The 20,026-nt window shown below is 36.6% G+C and overlaps 1 protein-coding gene across 13 annotated transcripts in view; it reads left to right on the top strand.

Moving 5' to 3' along the window:
- Positions 1–20,026, top strand: part of ANKFN1 (ankyrin repeat and fibronectin type III domain containing 1) — a 225,121-nt gene that overhangs the window by 70,922 nt on the left and 134,173 nt on the right. For 12 of the 13 annotated variants that reach the window (XM_083805345.1, XM_083805343.1, XM_083805341.1 and 9 more), the window contains 4 exons: positions 2,386–2,587; positions 8,521–8,731; positions 12,973–13,167; positions 14,648–14,761. In XM_083805345.1, the coding sequence (XP_083661471.1) occupies positions 2,402–2,587; positions 8,521–8,731; positions 12,973–13,167; positions 14,648–14,761 (706 nt within the window). In that variant the 5' untranslated portion in view covers positions 2,386–2,401. The other variant, XM_083805339.1, reaches the window with a different exon arrangement.

A 20,026-nucleotide genomic window follows, 5' to 3' on the forward strand; every position in this document is an offset into this window, starting at 1 on the left:
GTGTTCAATAACTCCACTCTTGGAATCAAATGGCTTTGGGAAATTGAAACTTTCTTTACAAACGTACCTATAATATTAATTGGTCTGTTTTTGTTTACAATTTGGGACTGATTCTTGAACATAGTTTATTGATGAAAAGAAGTTCTTGGTTGATGTTAGCTTCACCCAGGTGAAAACTAAGCTAAGAGGAGGATAAGTTTATGTTGGATAATCTGTAGTTCTATATGAACTATGAGAGGGTTACTCTGAAAAAGGTATTATTTTTTGGTAAATTGCTGAATTTCTTAAAATGGAAATAGTGTGGAATAGTCAAAGATGAAGTTCCTTTGGTAATCTGCTATTTTTAAAGCTTTAAAAATAAATATCTGAAAATAAATTGTATTATTGAAGCTATTTTAAACAGTTGCATGTGAATGAAAAATTTTGACCATTTTAAAACACATTTTATTCCATGCTTATACTTTCAACTTATTCCATTGATACGACTCTAAAACAAAAGGCTGCCTTCAAAGGTTGTCCAATACTGAAACTCAGCACTTACCGGCAACTTCCATGTGGTAAGGTCTAACTTACTTTGATTCCAGAACATGGTTCCAAATAATACTAGTGCTCCTTGGAACATTTGTAAATTGGTGATCTTAATTCTAGTGTTTGCTCTAGGTGACTTTAACAAGCACATTCTCATTACAGAGACTTTGATCAAACATATTTCCCTGTGTTTCTTGGTTCCCACTAAGCCTTTCTGCCTAGTCTATGCAGGCTTATTGTTGGGGGCAGTGAATAAAAAGCTTCATGAGGAGATGTCCTTGTAGTCACTGCTGAAACACATGTAATAAAAGGCAGGATGAATTGAGTTACTTGCGTGTGAGCCTCGCTTTACCTTTTCTCCACAAGCTCGGAGAAAGACAGTCCAAAATCATCCTAGTACTGCTGCTCCCTGAGTCCCAGAGAGCTTGTTTCTTACTATATCCATTTTTGCACATTAGTTTCATGAATGCAACTCACACAGCATTGCTGTCTTCTGATTGCACGCACTGTTATAATTTAGCAAAATTTTCTCATCACATATCACAAGTATGGTGACTTGATTTCTCTTCAATGCCCCATGAACTTGGAGAGTATATGAGATTACTTGTCCTCAGATATTTGTTTACTCAGGATGTCTGCTTCACCACTGTTTGCAAATGAGAAAGGAAGATGTAGATGACTTATGATACCTGGGTGGTGTATTTAATCTTAGGAACCAATTCATGCCAAAGAGCAGGTCCAACTGCAGGGTGAGTATTTAGTAAAGAAAGCTTTTATGATTGTAAATAATAATTAGACTCTAGTCCTGCTGTCTGGTTTGCTCACATGCAGGCTGAGAGACCAGAACAACAAAGGCACAGAATTTGTATCATAGTACAAAGAATCTTAAGCTTATTTCCAGGAAAAGATAGTTTGAAAGAGTAGCCAGGTTTACTGTTAAAACTGTGACATCTTTGATAGAGATGTTCTGCCTTGGAAATCCGTACATGATCTTGGCAGGGAAAAAGGAAATGTGAAGAAATTGTGCATTTTTGTCACTTTTTCACTTACAGACAACCCTGAGGATGGAACTCAGTTCCTTCAGTATGGAACTGTAAACAGCAGCACTCAGGATCCCAGATTATTTTAACTGTAAAATATAGCATGCAAGGTCTTGGTTTGCAGTACCCTGAACACTGTTTGGCCTTTGGAAGTTTAAAGTAAAAATCCATGTATTTCTCATAATGCCTATAACAGAACCTAAACAGCTTTTCTTTCCTTTATTTGCTATAACTTCATGCTTTAGGAGTCCTGGTTACAGAGCAGGTTCTCCCCTGACAAATGTTCAAAACTCTAATAACAAAAAGTGGTCTCTGTAGCAAAGAACTTTCAGCCACCTGTCTTGCCCTGGTTGTGCTTGTGTCAAACTTAAGTCACTTGACCAGTTCAAAAATTCAGTAACCTGATGTATTCCCTTTCGGTTACTTCAGTTTTGTTCTGGCAAAATACAGATTATGTACAAGTTATCCTAACAGTATAGTAACATTTACAAAGCCTGTTTTCTGCATTACCAGAACGCGCTCTGTCAAGAGTCCATTTCCATCATTAAATGAAACTTCTTACAGAAATTAGGGAATAGTTCTGAAGTGGTCTATTTTTCTATCCTTAATTCTCCTTTGCCATAGATATCCATGGGACTAATTCCTTAAAGAGCGAATTGCCATTGAAAAGGCCTAGAAATATGCTTTCGAGTGTTCTAAAACTGTGTGTGAAAGAGATTTTTGCCACAGAAATCTTGCAATGTGTTTCAGTGATACAGTTCTGATCAATGACATTAGTGTAGCAAAACCTTGTTAAACAGCTGTTGTTTTCTTCTAGGAACTACTAGGTGAAAATGACACAGCAAATGCATAATTTAAGTCTCCTCCAGACTAAAAAGAACAGCATGCCATCTTCTCCAAATGCTGCAAAGCGGTTGTATCGGAACCTGTCAGAGAAGCTGAAGGGGAGTCATACATCCTTTGACGAAGCATATTTCCGAGCTCGATCAGACCGGCTCAGTCTCCGTAAGACCTCAATGGTAATTACTTGATATTTATCAAATTGCCGGTTTCCTTCCTATTAATCTGTACACTTCTCATCATCTGTCTTTGCCTGTTCCCTGACTAGTGCTGTACATTCTTCTCAAATTTAAAATGATGATCCTGTGTCTGACCTTCCTGAAGGCTGAAGAAAGGCTGCCTTACATTGGTGTTGCTTTATTTTAGGAGTAAGGCCTTAGCATTAAGGTTGGTCACAGACTGTGATGGTGTTTGCTAGATAAGATAGTGAGAAAGATTACACAACAAGCAGTAAAGCGTGGGTCCTCTACACTAGTGACAGAACAGAGCCAGGCATCCTAGTGCTGGTACAGGAAAACATGTAAGCACCTGCTGGTCTTAACATTCAAGAGCACTCCTACTTATGCCAGTGCTGGTAAAATTACACAAAACATATCACATAGATTTTGAAGAATGGGATGTTCCTGAAATAATAACAGTACAAGATCAGTGCACATCAGAATTTTTTATATTTGCTGGAGCAAGATGAACGTGCTGTTGATATTGCCATAACAAAATAAAGTTTCCTTTTCCATAAGTAGGAAGAACAGACACATCCTTCAGTCTCTCCACTAATGAAGGGCAAGGACCTTTGCATAGTAGCTAACAGCTGTGCTCTTGTGGCAGTGTGTTTCCAGGTGCCTTTAGTTTGGAGATCATTTGAATTTGGACCTCTATTTAAATGTGAACTGTGGGAAAAGATCTCTTAGGTCATCTTTTCTCGCTGCTATCCTTCTTGCCTTTTTCTTTTGAATTGCAAGTTTGTCTGTAACTGAGTGAAATTTAAAAATAAACTAGCGCTGGGGACCATGCCAGAGCAGACTGACATGTAGACTGAATGAATGCCAGTCTGTTAGCATATCTTCTGACCAGTGTTTCTCTAAATACACACTTCTAATTATGTATTTCTTCAAATATGGGGTCTTCTGTCATACTTAACTGATGAGAAATGACAAATTAGGATAGCCCAACGACTGAGGAGCAGCACATTGATGAGGCTTGAATCCTCTGCTATCAACAGAGCTATTTACTTACAGTCCCACTTCTCTTCCCTTAGGTGCAGACCTATCAGGCTGTGGAAGTGCCTGTTCAACCAGTCATAATGAGGAGAATCAATTATGCATTGCTTTTTTGATGGTAGTTTAATGGAATAGAGACTTCAGTTAACGTTTTTCTCTCAACCACTACACTGCTGTAGGAGTGACACAGCTTTTGTCACTGATGACCTACTGTGGGCACAGGCACCACTAGGTATTACCAGTCTGGGGTCTGAGCTGGCGTCTGCAACAGTCAATGAATAGTCTCCCGTTGAACTCAAAAGGCTTTGAAAGCCATTCTGTCTATTCTGCCTAGTTGTTTTTTTGTTGTTGTTTGTGTGTTGTTTTTTTTTATAGTTTTCTCTGGAAATAAATGGCAATGAAACAGTCAGTGAAGGGGTGGAAATATTCCAGGTCAATCTGCTAGCTGTTGTATTTTCTAATCATTGAGTTTCTGTGGTATAGAGGCAAGTCAGTGACTAAAATCATGTCTCCAGACAAGTGAACAACATTTGTTAGAACTTGTTTTCTTTCAGCTTTGGCTAGTGAGGAGTTTTCTTTCCATTCTCTCTTGCTGTGCAACACTTTCCATTCAGTAAATTGTTGTCTTGCTGCAGACATAGCAATGTCCCAAAATAGCTTTATTCTTGAACTCATGTTTATCAAAACAAGACTTTGCAGAAACTACTTTAACGTTTTTTCCAACTCCAGTAGCGCATAGTGGACTTTTTCAGGCTAACCTAGAGCAAATATCTTGAAAGGGGTACTTCATTTTAATTAAGCTACATAAGATTGCATTTCTAAACACTCCAGCACTGAATCACTTACTGGAACATAGTTATTACTTACTGCAAAGCAATACTGTAGTTCTTTTCAGTATATACATTTGTGCACTAGTGTAACACCTAAATAAATTAATCACATAGCACAGCTGTCTAGCTAATGATTAGGGCTACAAGACTGAGTTAAGGAAAAAGAAATGTGAAAATTGTCCCTAAACTATACCTGATCGCTTTAAATGTGATTCAGTTTCTCTTTGAGTTCAGTGGTTTCGTCTTTTCAGAGCAGAATAAAATTACCTAGTAGATGTAAATGAAGGCAGAAATTAGAAGGTACTTTTAGTATCTGTGACAATATCAACTGGACTGAAATCGAGCACATGGGACTAAATACGCTACATCTTACCCCCATTTGAATTTCTTACCCCTGGACTGTAAACGTCTGAAAAATGTTGCAATTCTAGAGTCTTTTATATAGAATATGATCAGCTTTTTGCAGAAAACAATATAATCTTCAAACATGTTTTTGTTATCTATGTGAAAGCAAATAGTTCTGGAAAAGTGAGTGAGTACTGTAGAAGGTTTTCTAGGCTTGGAGAGCTGGGCTTGGTGCAGGCTTCCAAATGGGGCAATTTACTAGCATGGCTGAAAACGTGGTAGGTATTTTGCTGTCTCATGAGGACGTTTTTTGACTGAAATAAGTCTGCTATGGTTAGATGTGTGCTACTATGTCGACAAGGGATACATGAATGCCTAGTTAGAAACGTCATATCACAATTCCATGTTTTTACACTCTGAAGTTACTAGACATGCCAGCATATTTTAGACTATTGGTTGCGTCTGAATTGTTCATTTGGAAAATCTGATATTTGCAATTTGGTCTCAGAATTGTTTGCATTGGATGAAGTAGGTTGTAAACTTCTTGCTCTGTTTCTTTTTTAAACGAATGCAGCCTTTTCAACCAGATTTCTAATGAAATGAAGAAATTGAAATTCTCTTGTATCTTTGCATTTTTGGTGAAACGTTCTTGCCAACAGATTTGCTGGCAAGAGTATTTATAAGGAACTAACTTAAGCATGTGCTTAGATTTGGTTCAGCAAATGACTTAAGGAGAAAACTTCAGAAATACTTTTGTTATTTGGTTTGGCAAGCAAAAATCTGAAGATGCATTCTTAAAGACATCTAGGCAGGTCTAAATCTTGACAAATAATCCAAAAATAACAAGTCAAATCGAAGTTTGGAAAATAATTTTACAGGAATCATTCAGATAGGTAAACTCTTCTGTTAAAGTATATGTAAATATTTGGAAAAGGACCAAATGCTTTTGTCAGCCATATCACTGAGTTAATTTCAGCTGCAATGCTGATTTTAGCTATGCTTTTTTTTATTTTTTTAATTTTTTTTATTATTATTTATTTTATTATTTATTATTTATTATTTTTATTATTTATTATTATTTTTTTTATTATTATGTAACAGGTTTTTGTTTGATTTTGTATAATGCAAGAAATTTCTGATATAGTACGGGATTTATTGAGTTTCACACAGAATTGGAAGTAAAGCCACATAATGGTATTCAGCACTTACAGTAGTTTTCTACAAATGCTTCCTCATTTAAACTTTATGCACAATCATAAGGTCAATTAAAAGAGGATGACTATTCTGATTTCAGAAAGGGGAGAAATTATGCATGAACCCACTGCCACAGAAGTGAATATTTGATCTGAGACATACCTAATTTCCTGTCCTGAACTCCCACCACAAGGCTGTCATTGATTAATATCATCAGTGCTACCTTTTTCTTCTACTCCCCAGCTGTTTGCCAGTGTTTCCTTAAATGAACTTAACTGATAGAAATGGGGACTAATGCAGTCATTCAGTTTACTTCAACCAATTCACTTTGTAGTAAGCTATCTGTGAATTCACTCTTAAGTAAATTTTTCTATCTGTGATCAATTGCAAGAGTAATATGATTTTGTTTGCTTTCTAATTGCATCAACATGGATATGCTTCTGAAGCATAATTCCCCCTTTATTTCATAATACAACTGTATAGGAGAAGTTCCAAAATCAGTAAGAAAAGAATTTGAAATGGGTGTAAACTAAGATGAAATTAATGCTTTTTAGAAGGTAGATAAGATAAATATTTTTGGAGAATTGGTGAATATATTTTGCTTTTCTAATCATTCGTATGAAAAAAGTCTTTCACTTCACAGTTCTGTATCCGTAATAATGAAATTTCAAAGAGCAAAAGACCAGAACTTTTACTCCTTCTTCCAGAGTGAGTTACCTTTTCTATTTAATTGTTCAAAAGGTAGATTTCCAAGTCTGCAGTAGTCTCCTTAGGTTCAATTTATTGTCGCACAGTTCATTTCATCCTCAAATATTCCTCTAACATAGGTGTCTCATTTCTCTATATTGAAAATTTGGGGTACGTCTTATGTATATTTACTTGTTCTGCTGATCCCTAATATTCAGCATATTAAAACTTCTAAGGTAACATCATTTTGCAATTTCTTACTGTGATATGAATACTTCATATGCAAAGCAGTAGATCAAAAGTTTACTGTCAGGCCTCAGACAGTGTTTAAAGACATTTTTAACTTTAAGTTCAACTGAAAAGAACTGAACAAGTTCCAAATTGTAGCTGTGGACTCAAGTTTTCGGAACCACTTGCAAACCATTAGTCTGTGTGTTTTAGGAGGAATTGAAAGATGTTCCAGGAGATCAGTGCTCTATCAGAAAGTATTGTTTCACTGAAGGCAGAACTTAGGCAGAGGAATGCCAAATAAAATTGCATCAATTTAAAGGAAAATGAGGTGTTTTAATATGGCTGAAATGTTAATGTCTAATCACATTAGAAGATGGTTTCAATTCAGAGATTAGTTTGTATCATTAAAAAAATATATATTATTGTATAAGAATTGTCACTGTGGTTCTTCCATTGTGGGTTTCAGGATACAGGAAACTAGCTTACATAATGTATCTGGATCACTTTGTCCCTTATGTATACAGTTGTTTAATGTGCCTGCTGGCACGATATGCCTACATAGATCTCAGTTCCTTTATGTGGCCACATGCTGAGCCCTCCTTGCTTAGCTGGGCCTCTTGCTTCTACTAATTCTTTCTTAAGAGGAAAAAAAACCACCACACTATTGGGTAATTATGGCAATGGGGCGTTGGGAAGGAATTTAAAGAATCTTGGCAAATAACGTGTTATTACTGTAGGCTCCAGAATGATGTTCTCATAACAGAAACCTGCAGGCCATGCTACCCTCCTGCACCTGCTTCTCCCCAGCTCATTTAAGAAATGATAGGTTTCTTTGTATTTATGGTTCTTTTATATACTTGTCATCAGTAAGGAAAAAGGTTCAGTGGATCTCTCTGCTTGAGAGCTGCTGCCATGTATGTTCTTGATTTTGCTTGCTTCTATGCTTATATTCTCTGCTGTTCATACACACTTTTTCTGAACATGCTTACTGGACAGTTATTTTATTCAGTCTCATTTCTACTTTATTTAAAGATGATGTATTTCAAAGCTTCTTCCATTTACAAGTTAAATGCAAAAACATAAGCACCTAGAAATGACTGAAGTGTTGGAGTGAACAGTACCTGTTAATAGCTTACACTGCACCTGTGCAAGTTTTTCTCCAGAATGACTTATTTGATTTGAATTTCGGTTACTTGGGTTTGTATGCCCCAGATTTTAACTTTAAATTTAGAGATTGAAAAAATAAGTAGCCCAACACCTTGTCAAAAACATAGTCTTTCTTCCAGTTTCACATCAAAAACATATAATATTTCTTATATGGTTCAATTACAGGACAGGTTTCTAAATAAGAGCGAGTTTGTTTTGGATTTGTTTGAATCTCGTCTTAATCTTACTACAGCCATGAACCAAGTTTAAGTACACAACTCTAGAGGCAGAGCAAGTTCAGTTTTGTTGCAAACAATTTCCATATTTCTAGCTGAACCTAGGATGGGGCTGAAAGTTCAATATTTTATAGTAATCTTTCAAAACTCAAATTTTCCCAATTTATTTTTTAAAATACTGACACTTGAAAAGTTCTACTAATTTTTTTTTTTTAATGGTACACAGAATTTCCAGTGCAATGAAGCTATGTTTGAGGCCGTAGAACAGCAAGATCTGGATGCTGTTCAGATTCTTCTTTACCAATACACACTGGAGGAACTGGACCTGAACACACCAAACAGTGAAGGACTAACTCCATTGGATATTGCCATTTTGACAAACAATGTCCCTATTGCTCGGACTCTTCTACACGTTGGGGCAAAGGAAAGCCCACACTGTAAGTAAAGTACACATACCGAATTGGTTTAGATAATTGCCTGTAAGAGATTATGTTTGCTATTGTTTTAGGAAATTAATTACATTACACACAAAATCTGACTGGTTTTATCATGAAGATAATCATACCAGCAATAGCACCACAGTGCTCAAGGACATTTGCAGAAATATCTCTTTGTTGAATGTGTGCTCAGCAGATAGTTTTTGATACACCAACTGATCAGTCAGGTTGAATTTATAACCTAATGAATGGTGGGGCAGCTGAGTTAATATCAACGCTGAGAAGAAATCTTTAAAAATATGGAAACAGGTACTGAGTGAGTGGCTGATACAAGATCATGGCATGAAAATGGAGATTGTAATCCAAAATGAAAGGATTATGGGTTATCTAGGCTATGGTTTATTTTGATTATTTTGGTCTTGGTTATGCTGCCTTCAGGAGAATTATTGTGTTGAAATCTATCATTTCCATTACCTCAGATTCCTGCTCATAACTCCTCATCCCTGGTCTTCAAATGGACTAAAATTGTAGTCAAATGAGACTTCCAAGTTCTACAGAACCAGAGGATATCTAAGCACAAAATAGGCCTTCATGCATTACTGGAATACCATTGTTGCTTGTAACTACATATTGTAGTTATAGAACTATCCTTTGTATTCCTTCATGGGCATTTTTATGCACAATTTGTGGGCTGGAGGGTGACTTACCAACCCAATTAATCAACCGTAAACCATGACACAAACTCTGACGCCTTACTTATGTCTAAAAATACACCAATGTATGCGAATTTGTTTCAAACTGTCAATGCCTATATTTAGGACATTCCCAGCAAGGCTATAATGAGACTGTGTTTGAGGGGTTCGGCCACTGCAGACTCTGCCATTAATTTGAAGTTAGTTAAATTAACAACATTTAGTGCTGGCATGTCAATCTCCGTGCTCCAGGAAATTGCACCTTGAGGCTACTAACATTGCCAGTTTTTTCACTGCAGTGTGTGTGTGTGCGTGTGTGTGTGTGCTGAGTTTTTTTGCCAGACCCTCAGTGTTGGTACACCTTTATTGCTTTTCTATGTCCACAGCACTTATATTATCATTTATTCTGGCCTCCTTTAACCTTCCCTGGAGATTTTTGCATAGTGTAGCTGCTCAGTGAAAAGAGTTTTTTAGCTTTATATTTATTTGTTTATTTTTCTGTCATGGTTCATGACTGAGGCTTTAAAAAAAAGTGTGACAGCATTTAGAGTACATGATTGACTGCTGAAGCAACATTCATTAACCATGACAAATCTAGAGGAAAACACAGTCTTGAGTGTTCTAAACAGCAGTAAAAAAGACTAAACTAATTTTTCATTGACCTCATCTGTAAATAAATGCAGTCTGATGGCGAGCAGGGGCAATCATAAATTAGTATTCATTTCCTGTAATTAATGCAAACATGCCTATGAACACAGAGAATATGAATACATAACCACCTCATTTCCATTTCAAAATATACCCACCAAATTTCCACTTCACTTATCTTGATTTTTAGCTTTTCAGATTGAAATAATGGTTGAAGTATTCTCAATAAAAAGCAAATGATTTTGTATTTGTTGGTGGTGGTGGGTTTTTTTGTTTTTTTGTTTTTTTTTACTTTAATGATTTATGATTGCTACTTAAGAGCAAAATGCAAAAAGTTGTTTTCAGCTCTCAAAACAAAGGTCCACAGCAACTTCGTATGTGACTTAGTTCTTGTGGAACTGACAGTGGTCACTTTTTCTCTAGTCTTTCTGCTTTGCTTTCTCTACTAAACCAAACTTGTTAGAATTAAACCCATTCTGTTTGTATGATATCGGGCCTTCAGGAACATGATTCAGCACCCAGCAGGACCACTTTCATTTCTCTGGTGAGTGAGTGGTGAGCAATTGAGAAAGACTTCTCCAGGCTGAGTAGGATGGGGGGGATTTCAAGGTAAAATTCTGACTCACACCAGTTTTGGGACAGGACACAAGTATCTCTTAATCTGATTAAGTGATTGCGTAGCACAAATGCAAAGACCTGGGAGACTGCAAGGTAAAGAAATTCCCCATTGCAAGTGTACACTGAAAGCTTCCTACAGGGAAATCTCTGGCATCAGTGACCAGTGACCCAGCTGAAATCTCATTATAGCCCCAAAGCTGGAGAAAGGATCTGAAGGAGAGAGAGTTTCCAGCTGTATCACCTGGACTGCTGCCTGCAATAGGCAGAACAGCAGATAAAGCAATAGAAAGTAAAACTATGATCTTCATTTCCACATGGAACTCAGACTGTATAAATCTTAACAAGAACCCAGAATCTCTTAAAGTAAGTAGGATCAGAAAATACAACATTTAGAATATTAATTTAGCAGGGAGGAGGCAAAACTTTTGCTATTGTCAAAGTCTACTGTTATCAATCTTTTCAGTTATCCTTATTCATCATATGTGGCTAGTCTTATTCATGTGTCTGGCTAGTCTTATTCATGTGAACCTAAATATAAATTAGATTAAAATTTCCAGTGGCTGATTTGACACATTTCCAAGACCTGACAATTGTGGATCAGAGAGGAACAGATCCTCGGTGAGAACTTGAACCAATGCCAATTCACAATCACCTGAAGTTCTGGCACATAAAATCTCCTTTCTCAGTCCTGTTGTGCTATCAGATGTATTGCATGCTTATTGTAGGCATGAAGCCAGGAAACCCTGTCACCTTTGGCCTCCCAGTAAACAGCAGTTTTGAGGATACCAGCAGATTCTAGTAAGCCTGGCCATATGTCTCTGATGTCCATATGAAGAATGATCAAACTTCAAGAAGGATGGCTACAAGCCAGCTTCTGAAAGCAAAGTCTAAGAAACAAACATTCTTCAAAAACAACCTTTCGGATGTCAGAGGTGTTGAGTCATTCTTCTCTCTCCTCCTGTGGTTTTAAAGATCCCATGGCACTTTTCACATTAATATGTAGCATTATACTTAGATCTGATAAAACTCAATTGTGATATTGTAATGAGAGACAGTGGGCAAAGTTAAAGCAAGAGAGGTTTAGACTGGATAAAGCAAACAGCTTTTTCACTATAAGGACAGTAAAGCAGTGGAACAGGTTGCCCAGAGGGGTTGTAAAGACTCCGTCCTAGGAAGTTTTCAAGACCAGAATGGGTAATGCCCTCAGTAACTTGGCCTGACCTTGTAGCTGGCCCTGTTTTGAACAAGAAGTTTGGTCTAGAGCTCATAAAGTGTTTTGATGTCAAAAGCCAGTCCGAGTATTAGTCCCTTATATGGCACAGTTTGATGTTTTCAGAAATGGTTACTGCTTGTCTTATGCAAGTAAATGATCAGTGCAGCCTGTGCAACACTGCTGCTGTTCCTATAAAAAACCTTAGGGAAACTAACAGCTTGCATGTCCCTAGACAGCAACACCTAGTGACTTGTGCCAGAGAAGAATCTTGGATAAATAAGTCTTTTAAATTAAGACTATTTCAGAGTTCTCCTGAAAATTACCAGACACCAGAGAAAAGTTATTTTCTGTGATTTCAGAATTCCTTTTGTACATTATATCCTGCATATTGGACATCAAATCAGTTGTTGCATTTCTTCTCAGATTAAATAGCTTTACAAATCCTATTTTCTAATCTGTAAATAGATTTAAACAATTTCAGACAAAAAGCAATTCTGAAAATAGTGCTTGATTCATCACATTTCTCTATATAATCAAGGGGCTGGTTTAGGGCAGTTTTGTAGACTTGGGCTCAAATCAAAACTTTTTTATTTTGTAATCAATGTGATTGTCATTTTTACCTTTATATAGTACACAATAGTTCATACAGGCAATCTGGACTGCTAAATTTTGAATTAAAATTATTCTGAGCACTGGAGAATAACAATCTCCACGCGTCAAACTGCTCGCTATCTGTCAAGTCAGTCAGAGGACAAATTAGATATTACATGGGCAAAACTGAGGCACAAGAAAAACCTGGAAAGAGAACCATTGTTTCCCAGCCACAACCCTTAAGCATAAAATTCTCATTCTTCACTTTGCCAATTAGATCTCTCTTGTAGACATTTATATATTGTATGTGTTTATCAATAACCAGTACCAACCTCCAATCAAGCTGATGATAAAATATCTATTGGAAAGCAGAGTGTTCAAAGATTTGACCTTACGTGGGTTACGCTGGAATTCATAAGGCCACAATTTTGTTATGTGAGTCCCTCAAGCAATTTTTTATTTTTCCCTTTTCTTGGTAGTTGTTGACATGGAAAGCAGGTCAATGCATCTGAGTACATTGGTTCAGGAAGCCCAGCAGCGAGTTACTGAATTGTCTGCACAAGTGATGAATGAAGGCCTTGGTACAGACAACACAGAAAAACAGAAGCAACTAAAAGCATGGGAATGGAGATACAGGCTATACAGGCGCATGAAGGCAGGCTACGAGCATGCTAGTAAGTAGAAGAAAATAGTTGCAAAGTTCAAGACGAGAACTCTACAACTGAGAACACTGCCTTTGTTGAGAAAGGGTGCTCTAACTGATCCTCACAGCACTGCTGTGAAGTAGATGAATGTTAGGATGGGAAAACTAAGGCATACACAATTAAATAGTCTTCCACAGAATGAGAAAGAAATTGTTGTTAGGACCAGAGAGGACCAAATATCTGAGAGCAGCAAGCACACAGCTCCTGAAGGGAGTGGGCTGTGTAAAACCGATGAGATGAGATCTAGAACTCTTGGTTCAGAATCTAATGATTCTGTCTTGCTTCTTTCACTTCACGTTTACTTCTGGATTTCATTTCATGTAATCAAAGTTTAAAATGGGACAATTAGAAAAAATATATGAATGTGGATAAAAAGGGAGGGGAACATTAGTCTCTTTTTGCTGTTGTTTTATTCTGATTTTTTTTAAACATTTTTGTTTTAAAATAATGGAGTTGTTCTAAATATTTTTTAAAAGGACTATTTTTTATATAAAATCATGAAAACATAATTTTATTGTTGGCATCTACATACAAATTTCATCAGTGTAGTCACAGATTTGGCCACTTTAAACAGTTCTGCAAGTGAGTCTACCCAAAGTAAATGTGAATTTGGGCCCGTGGGAAGGAGTAAACAGGGCTGAACTGTTTCACATTTAGATCTTTTAGCTCTATTCTATTAAATGAAATATAATCATTGCTATAAACATTTTTGCAGCCATCTCTATATATGTGTAATTACAAACAATTTTCTCAAATTTATTGTATTCTAATATCACTTCTTCAAGAGAGATGCAGTGCTCCTTGTATTAGACATTATATAGCAAATACAGCAGTATTGTAAATTCATATAATGACTTTTTTAAAATCGGTTCCAGCAGTAAGTAATGACATTGTTTGATTTTTGAATTGAGTCTGATTGATATTCTGTGAATTAAACATTTTTATTTTTCTCCAAAATGTTAGGCCTCAACTGACAAATGTATCTTGGAACTGCTGCACTGAAACATTTGTGGAATTTGCAATTTCTGCATCACAATAATGTAAAAATGTTTTCTGTCATTTAATATATTTGAGTTTGTTAGTGAAACCATAAAGGTTTAATTAGCTCTTTGTGGTTTTGTCCTTTCTCTCTCCTCCTACCCACCCCAAGAGATTTATAGGGGCTTTTCATTGACATAATTAGCATGAATCTGTTTTATTGGGTTACATATATGCAGGAAGATATTTTTAACTGAAAGGAGCCAAAAAGCATGATAGAAACAAATGGTGTCTGCAGCATATTGTTAGCAGGAGCACTAATTAAAATTCTCAAAAGGTAGAGAACACAAACACCTACAACCCAAAGCTCACAATAGCAGGGTGATTTTCAGTGGGTTCTTTGAAGACTCTGAAACATTGTTTGAATAGGATTTGTTGTGCTGAAGAGCTGATGTTTTCTCTTCTCTCCCAGGAGCCCCTGAGGCGCCAACCAATGTCTGTCTCATGGTAACAAGCAGTACATCACTCACTGTCACCTTCCAAGAACCTCTGAGTGTCAACTCAGCTGTGGTGACCAAGTATAAAGGTACTGGATTTAGACATCTTTCATTTACCTTAACAACCTACGAAAATTTGAGGGCCAAATGAGAAAGGTGTTTTCACTAGAATTTAATTATTTTCACAATAAATAGCTGTAGAAGTTGAATTATTCCTCAAAGACAAGATTTTATTAAAAAGGAAAAATAAATTAACCAAAAGCTTTCTCCTTGAGTGCTTTGAAGGAGTTTGCTTGACTTACTGTGGTTAGGACATCAGCTCAGTGACTGGATTGAAATGAGCCAGCTATAAAACACAGGCTAACTTTTGGTGCCTGTGGGCTTCTGAAACTGTGTGTATCCTTGCAAATGCCAAACCCACACCACCATTGCGTAAAGGAATGCCTCTGGAAGCTGAAACTTCTGGCAGAGGCATCATACAGCCCAACTAATTAGCTATTCCAGGGCTGCCACATCATTCTTGGAAGAGCAATACATATGGGGTGGCACCAGTTAGTTGCAAAGTGGAATGAATAGGAAAATGCTTTCATCTGAACAGCTCTGTTGAATAGCAAATAGTTGCAAAACAGAATTTCTCTTTCACAGAAAATCCCAATATTAAAAAAAAAAAAAGTTTTATCAAAGATTGAAAAAAAAAAAAGAGAAATTTTAAATTTTAAAAATTCCTCTTTAAAGGAACTTGCAGGTTTTCTAAAATATTTGGAACAGTAAGTTCTTCAATGTTAAGTGCAGCAACCAGCAGCCTTCATCTTCAGTAGGAGCCTGCATCCTTCCACAGGTCAAGAGACCTGAAAGCACTGTCCTGAAGATCCAAGGCCTTCTTTGTGTACTCCAGGGGAATTGGAGTGCAGAGCCTGAAAGAGCCTGAAATTATTTCCCACTGTGTCTCTCAATGTTTCCTGTTGTATCTGTTCCTTTGTATTAATAACTAAAACCTCATTGTTATAGGTATTTGTACCTTGGATTTCCATTCACATAGTAAGAACCATAATGATTGGGTCCAGATCAGTATATATCATGTTTCTGTGTGTAGGTGTCACAGTGATTGCTTCAACAGGAGAGATTCAGAAAGCTGCAGTCCATCAAGTGCCCAATAGTTCATGGAGTTCCTTTGAAGGCGGAACACCTCCTTCACTTCAAGAGTTCCTCTTGAAGGCAAACAGGCTCCACTGTCATCAGGCACAAGCACACAAAGGAGTACATGAGTTTATTTTGGAAAAGGCACATTCTCAATCATCTCTCCCTACTTCTGATCACAGATGCCAGTCATCGCTGGATATGCCCAGATATTTTTTTTTCATAATGCAAGGGGAAAAAACAAAAACAAACAAACAAAATGCCAGACATCACTAAAACCATCGAAGTGATTCCATTCCTGATAGCCTCAATAGAAGGGTAAATTACTGTATTACACCTAGTCAGCTGTGCAGTGCTGCAGGAAGTGTGATTTGCAAAAACATCAAAGCCCTTTAGGAGCTTAAATCTAATTTTCAACAATGGGTTGGGTTGCCAGGAAACTAAATTTCATTTAAGGGCTTCCTACTGCCTGATTTACCTGTGAAAATAATACTTGGGCTCCTGAAACACTTAAGTTCTCTTGAAAATATCAGCCTGCTCTTTGTGATATGCAGGTTTAAACAACCCTGAAACACTGTCCACATTCTTGTTACAATAAATGCTGATATTTTCACAATAAATGTTGATATTTTCACAATAAAGCAAATTCCCATATAGAGCTGATTTTTAAATCAGAATACTACAAACAGTTTCTAAATGTTGTGGTATTTTATCTTGCTTATTCATTTGGATTGTCTGTTTCGCGCCATGTCAGTTCTGTCCTCTTCTTAGTAAGCACAACAGTAAGAGAAATTTAATCCAACTTGACCTAACTTTCTAATCAGACTAGGTAGCCTTACCGTCATATTTTGAATTACCCTCACTGGTGATCATTTTATGCTTTATCAAGTTGACAGTTAGTTCTGCCAGAATGTTCTTTTTTAATACTTTATCCCAAGAGACTCGCATATTTATGGTTAGATAAAAAGAAACATCATTAATAGCTGCTTTTGGTGACTTTCGGGAATTAATTAAGCACTGGTTGTAGAATTGTTTATTACATTATGGAGTGAGATTGTGTGTGCTAGTTTGAGGGGTCATAAAAAGAAACATTCAAATGATCTCTTGTAGGAATGATTAGAACCAGCTAGCAATTACCCTGAAAGGAGAGCTTGATAACATTGTCTGAGGATCTTTTTAGTCACATGTATAAATCTCCTATACAAAAAAAAAAAATCTAAGCATTTTGCTAATTCAGGGACAAAAATAAAATGTTAGGTTTTATTTTGCTCAATACTTTACCATTTATTTTTCTAAGCAAAGAAAAAATCAGAAGCATTTGTAGCAGTGTGTAGGGAATACCTGCTCATTAACGGAAGCTAATAATGTTCTTTTCTATGGACCAGAATTATAGGGGATAAAAACTGACATCACTTCTCTTCAGTTTGGTTTAGTTCCCTAAAAACATTGAGAAGCTGCCAATTCCTTTTTTTTTTTTTTCTGTAATTTTTTAAACATATTTTTCCAAACTTGCTCAAATGTCATTTAGAAATTAGGCTTGGAACGTTATCTAACTGTCTGTTATTTTCCTGTGTGTGATCTTTTCCCTTGTTAGCTGTATGACTTACAAATAATAATACAGGAGAATAATACTTTGCACTCACTCTCTAACCACTAAAACCATCTCACTTCATTAGAAGATTTAATTTTAACCACACACAGTGAATGAGTATTGACTTTGGTGTCCCAGCTGGATGGCAGTTCAGTGACTGCATTCTGTTGAGCCATTGCTTTAAGGAGCCAGAGTATTCTCTACTTCCTCTCCTGGATTGTTGTTTAATGTTGCAGGCACCATCCTAATGGCTCCCTTCAGTTTCCCTCCAGAGAAGGCTACAACGTGGTGGTGGCTGATGTGAAATGATTCTTATGTATATTGTAACTTAGTAAAGTGTTTTGAGGCTGGAAGCAGACAGGCATGCCATAAATCAATAATAATAGTAATAATCCACTCCATGCTACAGAAAGATTCAAAGCCAGAGACACCTCACTCCAGCCAGTTTTAGGAAGGATGTGAACCATCGCTATAATACTGAGAAGAAAAACCCATGCCCTTGGTTAATCATGCCCTAAAGCCAAACTTTGCATCCCATTATGGAAGTACTTAAGACCTGCTTTAGTTTTACATTTTTGTAAACACAATCAAAATGTTCTACATTAATATACAAAATAACACCACAGTTTGAAGCTAGGGTGAATCTTTTTATACAACATTTTGTTTAAAGTGTTGTGTTGTTACTGCATGATATGTTTTTACCCTAGAGCTATGCAACAGTAACCATCTTGATGCAAAAAATCCCAGCAACAACATAATCTACCTAGGTCTAGTCTACTAATCTAGTCTACTTGACTCCTAGGAACATCTCTATTAGAGCTGACTAGTAAACACTTGGTAGGACTTCTAAGACCGGTTGTCTTTCAATAATGAGCCTTTCTGGGGTTCACAAGTTCCACACAACACATACACATAGAAAAATCAGTTTATTTAAAGGAACAAAATATGATGATAAGTAATTTTATTGCACTTATTTTCTATGTATTCTAAACCTGGTATTTATTTTGCTTTTACAGTCAGTAAGTACAGGTTAACCTTGTCTTATTGCGTACTATTTTTCATCAATTTTCCATTAGAAATAGTCATAGTAGTGGTCTGATCCCCAAGTATAGGATAAGAAAGAAAAATGGACACCATGTTGAACATTACCTACTGGGAAGGACCACTATGCAATGGAAAATCTCCATTTATATTTTATTTACAATTTTTAAACAAACATCTATATCCCCTTTTGGAGAAAAATGAAACAGCTTGTATAACCAAAGTTGAGCTAATTTATTTAAGAGCCTGGAACTATTTATGTTTGAAGAGAGAGGAAGACAGAAAAAATCTGAGACATGTTTGATGTAGCAAACAGAGCTGATCTTCTCTCTGTTTGGATGTAGCTGTGGACTTGGATGCCAAGTTATTTTCCAGATAGTGATGCTAAGCTGTCTAGGCTGCTTTAGCCCTTGTTACCTTTTTATTTAGTTTGTTATTTTAGCAGAATATTTCATGTTAGTCTGGATTGCCCAGCTGCCTTCTAGGATTTCTGTTGGATCGAAAGAAGATTTTCTATGTCAGTGTAGCTTTTCTAAAAAATAAGAGGCAGGCAGCTTGAATCAGGAAAGAGGGAGTTATGTCTTGCTTAAATTTTGACAAAGTCACTTCCTGCCTCCTTTCCTCCAAGGCAATTGTGGTTCATTTCAGAATTTTTTGCTTTAGAGTAACTTAAATTGTCTTTAAATTACTGGTTCACTCCTAGTTAGAAATGCATTAGCCTCAGTATGTTGCTATAGGATGGCCACATGATGTGTGTTGGTTATAGGCAAGTACTTTTATCCAGCAATTTGGTGCTATCATTGGAAATCTCAACCAAAGGATTAAATGAGCCACCTTTCAATAAGGGCCAACAACTGAGATTATGAGATGAGGAAATTCGCCAGGTTGGGCCTGTAGGATATGTGTTCTGTAGCTCAAAAAAGTCAGTATTTGAGATTTTTAACTGACATCTCACTATGTCAATGGAAGTCTTTCATTGAACATTTTGGTGAGTAAAACCTCAAAGATTTTACAAAAACTGTCTATGATTTTCGTGTGATTCTGCATGTTTTACATTCAAGAGCAGTACTTTCACAACTAAATAATCCTGTCAGTTTGTGTGTGTCTCTGTCCCCGCGAGCATGTACAAACACTCATATATTGTATGCTTTGTAATTGTGTATTTGATTTGTTTATCAGTAGTTGAATTGCCATGTTTGATCGAGTTTGGGTTTGTTCCATAGCAGGCTTCCTGCAGTGATCCATCCAGTATTGCACAGTGGGTTTGGCTCCAGACAGATTTGGCTAGTCTAGTAGGTAGAGTTTACACAAAGACTTAAGTGCATATATTTACAAAATCTCCAGCTATTTTTTTTTTCACTTTGGTGGCAACTAACTGTTCACACAGTAGTATCAAAGGCGAAAACAGCAAGCCTCTGCTTTGTTTGATTTCCAGAAGAACCTTGGTTATGGAACTGAATGCTTGCAGAAGTCAATCTTAGGTATGAAATTGTGTTGCTTTAACAGTAATACCTATGCATCTTCGAACCGTAGATGCTGCATCACTGCTTGATCCTGTTCCAATGTATAGTGGAATTGACTACTA

Source organism: Anser anser (genome assembly GCF_964211835.1).
Source record: "Anser anser genome assembly, chromosome: 19".
Taxonomy (NCBI): domain Eukaryota; kingdom Metazoa; phylum Chordata; class Aves; order Anseriformes; family Anatidae; genus Anser; species Anser anser.